Source organism: Berghia stephanieae, chromosome 4 (genome assembly GCF_034508935.2).
Source record: "Berghia stephanieae isolate SIO BIC M18660-M18661 chromosome 4, UCSD_Bste_1.3, whole genome shotgun sequence".
Taxonomy (NCBI): domain Eukaryota; kingdom Metazoa; phylum Mollusca; class Gastropoda; order Nudibranchia; family Aeolidiidae; genus Berghia; species Berghia stephanieae.
In genome coordinates, this window is record NC_088363.1 from 78902574 (window position 1) to 78910494 (window position 7921).

Consider the following 7921-nt stretch of genomic DNA (forward strand, 5'->3'; position numbering starts at 1 on the left):
CCCCCCCCCAAAGAAACCCCAAACAAACAAACAAACAAACAAACAACAAAAAAACAAAACAATTTATCATTTTCTTCAAAAAACAACAAGGAATTATTTAATTTTATGACACTCAGCACACTAATCATAGGCACAGTTTGACGGGTTCACCAAAAAAAAAAAAAAAAAAAACAACAAAAAAACGAAACAAAACAAAAACAAACGAAAAAGAAAGAATAAAGATAAAGAAGACCATCCCCCCCCCCCCAAAAAAAAAAAAAAATAACAAGCACAAACTCGGTAACCTCCATCCCTCATCCTATATTACCATAATCTGTCAATAAGTTCACTATTACCACAATGCATGATTAAATCCCGTTTCTTCGATCTACACAGGTATTCAAGCTGCAAGCTCGGAATCATCCAATTACGGCACATCATATCCAGGACTACAAATTAAAACGATTTTGGAAACTATCGACTCCGGTAGTACTCAAAGTGGTGTTGAAATGTCCATAGCCACCACCGACATCGGCAAATCACGGTTTATCAACTGCATGTTCTGTCAAATGAGATTCAATCATAAATCTGTCTATCAAAACCACCTTGCAACAACACATAGACACCTGATGCCGTTCCAGTGCACCATATGTCAGAGAGTCTACAAATCAGAATCGGCTTTGAGGCGTCACACGATTGAACACGGCCAGCGTAGATTTCCTTGCCAGCTTTGTGGAGCTAAGTTTAAACGGAATTATGTCCTAATGAGTCATATAAAAACCGTCCACAAGGTATTGCCTGGCGAGATGTATTATCATTAATTTGTAATCTTCTCAACAAGAATTCTAAAGCCACATACTGCATTGTACAAAGAACTAAGGATTGGATTTTAAAAAAAAAAGTGAGCTACTCTGTAAGGCAATGTTAACTAAATATTGTCATTGTGCTTTATCAGTGGTCTTAAGCCCACATAATTGACTAGATATTACAATTTTACTTTTCGATAGAGACCATGCTGTTACAGACCATCTCGTCTTTAAGCACGCCGTCATTAAGCACGTTTCGGCCCCAAGCACGCTAAATTGCTCTTACCGAATTTTTGCTATATAAACTACACGTCTTTAATCACGTTAACTTCAGCTTCATTACAAGACAGTATCTGATTCTGATTTGTCAATTGTCATTGTATCCACTCTCTTTCACGGACCGGTGAATCATCGGACAGTAAAACTCTAAAATACGCTGGAAAATAAGTGAACCCTAGCGGAGGTGGAAGAGAAGGAAGATGAAGAAATGGAAGTGGAGACCAAAATGCCTTCTTCCTGGCAGCTGTTGGAAAACTTGAATACTGTTCGTGATTTTATGGAATCAACTGGTCTCGCATCTCAAACTAAATTCGAGACAACCACAAGAGCTGTGCAACAGAGCATTGTTTCAATTCGTAAGCAAAGCTTGATTACTGAATTCTCATTTTCACCTAAATAAGACGGACTTTCCCCAGCACCAACATCCTCCTCTAGGACAAATTGCTCCATGTATTACAAATTGAGTGGGTTTTTTCTCTCCCAATTTTTACCATTGTAAATTATCAAAATAAAAAGAAGATTAAAACAAAACAAATAAACAAACAAAAATAAAACCCACTACATCGAGTAATGATATATATAATGCAGCAACATTGAGTGGTGTTGTGCGACAATGACTCACCAACAGATGGAAATAACTTATGTAATATAATTCATGGAAATCTTTGGATTATGTGTACTTCGAACTCAAGCACGCTTCGGCTTTAACTTTAAGCACGTCTAAGTCTCCTCCTTGACCGTGTCACGTTTGTAGACTGTTCGGCTGTGCTGGATGTGACCGGTTTACTTGGACACAATAATAAGCTCTTTTATATACGTAGTCTTTAGTAACACAAAGTCATATATAATATATGAGTGAGTATAACCTTATTCCAATATCCTTGCACATTTTTCAGCATTACCTTTGAATTTAAAAAAATATTATTTTTATCCATTTAATTATTTATTTATTTATTTATTTGCTCAATGGCACCTCCAACTTATTTCAGGACTTCTCTTGAAAGTGAAAGACACTCAATGCTTAAGTGTCAAAAATGCATCGTTCTGGGTGCGATCTTTAGACCTCTTTTGGTGCATATGAGGTCACTTATTGTCTTCTTTCCCCCTATAACTGTTTTCCGAGTTGCTTTCTGTCTTTGGCTTGGAATGGGATTACTTGGGTTTCATCCTGACCCTTGTCGACGTCCTTCGCAGAGCAAGAAGAGCCAAATGTATTGTTTGTTTTGAGAGATGATATTTTTTTCGTTGTTAATCATCTCTCTGTTATGTATTGTTATATTTGTTGTTTTGAATATGTAAGCATTTGAGTGTGTTACTCTGAGTCGGATTTTGTGCTTTTGTCTGGATGTGACTTTTAGGTGATCTTGAACTAAGTACATTGATTGTGTGCTCCTGGAATCTGCATATGTTTCCTATTTGAAGAATCACCCACCCTTTGTCTTACTTTTCTCGTGTGTTGTTTCAGGCGAGAAACTGTGAAAAACACTTTCTCACAGAGATGACAATGAAATGGCATTTGGTCCCTGTGGACTTTGGCCAAGTGTTTGTGGTATTGAGATTTCATTGCAAATACCATGTTGCAAAAACCGCATGCTGATGTTTGAGGAATGCGACTGAAAACTGATGTTGTCATTCCCGATGTCGCAAATCTTGTAAATCTAGAATTGTATTTGCTATCCCAATTTTCTTCCTGGCGCTGAAATGATCTAAATGTGGCGCAAGCAGCGTAAAAGTAAAACCCTTAAAAACAAACAAATATAAAAGCATCGTTTTTCAATAATAAATATCTGATGAAGGAATGAAAATGATTGCTATAATTTGTTTGTGATACTTTAAACTTGTATTGATTAATCAAAATAGTCGGATATTTGGCTCTCTCTACGTTATGGATGAAGTCAAAAGGGTTAAACCACATCATGCATCGTGGTGAGTGAGCCCGGGGGGGGGGGGTGATGGTGATAATTATATTTTTCCCCTCGTAAATTTTAATACTCTCTCTCTCTCTCTCTCTCTCTCTCTCTCTCTCTCTCTCTTTCTGTCTCTCTCTCTCATCTTTCTCACTCACTCACACACACACACACACACACTCTCTCTCTCTCTCTCCATATAATATACTATATGTGTTTGTGGGAACGAACCCGAAACTGCAGAGCATCTAGTTGAACGGTGTATTGTGACGAAGCTTCCGGGCGGGTTTGCGATGGTGCACGAGTGCGGTAAAGAATTGGCAGATTGGGTCGATCGTCATAACATAGTAGTGTGAGCATCATTAGATGCTGCTGCCTTTGCTTCGTAATCAAAAGGTACAGTGCTCAACTTCCCGCCGTGTAGTGTGGCCTTGAGCGAGTTACCTCACCATATTTCACTTTGCGTTGTACTGCAGCTGACGTCTGTGATGTTGATATTCCCTTGGAATAGACCCTCAAGAAAAATATCTCCTTAGGGTTGAAAAAAGTGGATTTTATTCTATTTAAAGATTGTGTTTTACCAATTAAGTAAAATCAAGTCTATATTTATTTTTTTCTGTTCTTTGTAGGTGACATACAACTAAGAGGAGCCACATCAAATCAAGGCATGCCATTTCCTGGACCATATCATCACCAAACACCGACTGATATTCAACACCATGGTGCATTTCTGCAAGGCGAAACCTCTACCCATGGAAGCGTTGCGACATCGGGAATGACAACATCAGTTTTCAGTCGCATTCCTCAAACATCAGCATGCGGTTTTTGCAACATGGTATTTGCAATGAAATCTCAATATCACAAACACTTGGCCAAAGTCCACAGGGACCAAATGCCATTTCATTGTCATCTCTGTGAGAAAGTGTTTTTCACAGTTTCTGGCCTGAAACAACACACCTCGGACCATGGTAAACCGAAATATGAGTGCCAAGTTTGTGGATCGAAATTCAAGCGGAATTACGTTCTTACCGCCCATATAAAAGGTGTTCATAAAATGTTTCCTTGTCAGACCTGCTCTCATTTGTCGAAATCACGGGAAGAGTTTAATCACCACATCTTGCGTTGTGAAAAGACAAAAAGAATTGTGTGAATTAGTGTAGGTACTTGGATCAACTAAACACGATAATGTACTGTGTCCTTGAGTGCACTTGGATTAACTAAAAACTATTATGCATATTAATTGTCCTATGTAGAATCACCGTGTCATGGTTTTCATATTCCTTAAACTACTCGTACTTATACTAAACAGTTTTAAACTCATATTCTCAAGCAGTCCAAGAGCCAAAGTTCAATTCAACTCTCGTACAATTAAATAATTATTTCCTGTTGTTACGTACTTTTTCACAAATCAGTGAGATACGAGTAATCTGTAATGCTCAATCCTCCAATACCACTGAAAATTTTGCTATAAATTATAAGCCCATTGGTCAATTTTATTATTTATTTAATAATATGATTTAACTAAAGGGTTTTTAGGCTCGAGCGTTGGTTTATCATCGTTATTTTGTGATTTGTTAGGAAAACATAACGTTCAATGTCTTTATCGTATAGCTAATCTTCGAGAAGAAAATAGTTACGGTACCTTTGTTTAGAAACAGTTCATGGTTTTTCCCCCGACTTAAAGCAACAACGATTCATGTTACGCGCGATAGCTTTCATAAACTATATATCATTTTTGTCGCGGTCGGAAAAACAGAAAACCCATCATTTTTCACCCTAGTCTGTAACAGAAAAGGAAATCTTTATCCTCCTAATTGTGTTTATACATTTCGACCAGAACGCATCGATGTCAAAGTTAATTAATTATTATTAAGCTTACGTCACAATTCGTTAATTTGCGCATCGCGATGCGTGTGACGTCATGACACTGATTCAGCAATGTTGTCATGACGTAATGTTTTTATCAATCAATGAGGTGCGAAATAAATGACGCAGTTGGTCACGTTTTGCTCAATATAATATAATTTACTAATCCAATACGTTTACTGTTGACGCTAGGCATTTCCGACGGCGTCTAAACTGCACTATAAATCTGACCGTTTAGTTTCCCGCTGTTCCGAGCGCCGACGTAACCTCACCCGACAGGTAACCGGGGTCAACAGCGGTCGCCGATATCAATTCCCAGAACGTAGATTTGACGTGCATTGGGTGATACCAATGGATGATTTCCGTACCAATTAACCTCACGGTCTTCGTGACGATGCAATTCCACCCAAAATGCAAGAATTCTCGCAGACCTCTTCTTTCCATCGGTCCAATTTTTATTTCAATATCTCCAGTACTTTTTCCACAAGCCGTGATTCAAATTCACATATTTTTCTATAACATTTAAATAAAATTACTTGTAATTACCTCAGGATTCTAAAAAACGTTGCTATAAACTTCAAATTTTTTTGGTGTGATTCACAAGGCACAAGTTTTACTACGAAATGAGGTAAGTTTCATTTACTCTTCAGTTTTCATTATTTTGTAATGATTATTTTTCCGCGGTAGGTCAGGTAATAATGATATTACCTCTTTAGCCTTGTTCTTGAAACGTAATATTTCGCTGCGGTTTTATTGTTAAATATATTTTTATTTTTTATTTTTTTTCAATGATGAGTTAATTTGATTTTTAAATTGCATTATTTGAATTATCTTGCTAATGTTTAATTTTAAATGACATTGTGTGTTGGGCCTCAACTTAGCTCAACAGCTTGTTAGAATTTTCCAGCCCCCCCCCCCCCCCCCCCCCCTTTCTTTCACCAAATTGGGTGAAGTATTTGGTTTTTCTTTTTCCAAATTTTATGTACGCTGTTATGTATGCATGGATATGAGAAGTAATACAGAGAGTGTTTTAAAACTCATTTTATTCAATTGCTTACATCGCTCAGTCAATTTTGAATTTTCTCTTACAGCATGGACCACACAATTGCAAGTCATAACCAAGCAGTGAATTCATTATGTAGGACATGTGGTATGATTTGTTTAACACAGAAATAGAAACGTGCCCGCAAGAAACCATTTAAATGTTCAAATTATTCTAATGACATTCTTTTAGTCTATGGGACTGACACGGCATTGGACAAGCAAAGAGCACACTCATAATTTATGTGTAAAAAGTACACATTATAAAGCACATTGAACACACGACTCATTAGCTTCTTCGTATTTTCTCATTGCCAAGACGCTAATAATAAATAAATCAACCTTGAAACGGGTTGCACTTGCATGTTTGATATCGACAGAGTAGAATATAACAACAAACTCCAAAACGCAGGAGAGACTTTCAAATCTCATGCACGAGCCACTGACCCTCAGGGATGGTCCTATTGCCTCTGAATTGGACAGAATACCGCATTACACAACAGGCTTACCACAGCAGATCATTCATTGGCAACCACTGCCACAAATACTTACAAGAAAAAGTCTACACTTACAATTATCCAACAAACAAAGAACTGCACCCACGACCCACTCATCATTGACGACGCATGCAGTATTGGATTAATTTTCGACAATATAAACAAGGCCTATAGTCATCTGCACAACTTTATTTCACACACAAAATCAATCAAAGCAGACACAATCCAATATATTCAAAGTGCAATAAAACATTACACGGATACATACAGAAAATATTTTCCAAACAAAATAATCCCAAAACAACACCTCCTTGAGTACCACTGCATACCACACATCACTCAATATAAGTTTAGACTTAGACTTCTTGGAGAACAAGGCACAGAGACCTGTCACCAAACAACAGCAAAATTGGAAAAAAAGAGCATCCGGCATTATCAATGATATGAATAAAATGCGATTTGTCATCAACGCAATGCAGTTAAAGACCAGCCCCAAACTACACTGACGAGTTTGAATGCTCGTAGCGGATATATTTTTGTTGAGGAAAAATACGTTTTTTGTGAGGAGAAGTATTTACATCTTGTCTTTATAATACATAAAATTCAGACAAATCCATAGCAACGTTTTTTTTTTCTCCAATTTTTGAAATGTTGCACCCGCTATATTTTTTGTGTAATGTGTTACCGTCCATTGATAACTTATATTGAGAAATCTAGTAATACTATGAAAAAATAAAAAACACACAGTAAAAGTAGAAAATATAAACTTTTATACCAAGTAGTGATATTTCAACTCATTCAATATGGGTGTCTAACAGACAATAAAACAAAACATTGTTAAATTGAGTGAAACGGCAATCCCCGTTAGGTAAATTCCTCTCGGTGATTGACCGCTCACCGTGACCGGGTCAGCAGGTGTCAGGAACGGGATACCGTCTCAACTAAACTGTTGTCGTTGTGTACGCTGTGTTCGCTTTCCGTGTCCCAAAGACAATCATGTAAATGTTGCTGCTCGAAGCTCGAAGAAATAAATAACAATGTGAAAATTGAATGTAAGCTTCAATTTAATTTACGAAAACAGATAAAATAGACGTTTCGGGTTTCCCCTTTATCAACAAAACAGGATGAATGCAACACTACAGACGAATGAGTTAAATGTGGTAGTGGCGTTGTTAAGATGAATAAACGACGCCACTACCACATTATCTCATTCGTCTGTAGTGTTTCATTCATCCTGTTTTGTTGATAAAGGAGAGACCCGAAACGTCCATTTTATCTGTTTTCGTATATTAAATTGAAGCTTACATTCAATTTCACATAGTTGTTTACAAAGACATTCAGGAAACAACTATATTAATTATCATTTTATGGTGTAATCGAGTTAACGATACCAAAATAGATCGATTTACCAAGACCTAATCCATGGTTATCTTGTGTGTGCGATTTGGTAACAGAAACGTCTGAGACTTAAAGTCGTTACGATTTTGCAGTTCCTGACTACCCCTGGGCTTGAGCTTTTTATCCACTAAACATGCTCAAATCGCTT

General features: G+C 37.2%; 1 protein-coding gene across 2 annotated transcripts in view; it reads left to right on the forward strand.

The window, feature by feature from the left end:
• LOC144971330 (uncharacterized) overlaps positions 1-7387 on the forward strand; it is an 87805-nt gene extending 80418 nt beyond the window's left edge. Inside the window, exons 3-4 of one of the 2 annotated variants that reach the window (XR_013645118.1) lie at positions 376-1919; positions 3601-7387. Coding sequence is in view for 1 of the 2 variants with exons in the window: in XM_078912019.1 (XP_078768145.1) it covers positions 3601-4121 (521 nt within the window). In the remaining variant the exon portion in view is untranslated. The remainder of the gene's footprint in view (positions 1-375; positions 1920-3600) is intronic. The other variant, XM_078912019.1, reaches the window with a different exon arrangement.
• The last annotated feature ends 534 nt before the right edge of the window (positions 7388-7921 follow it).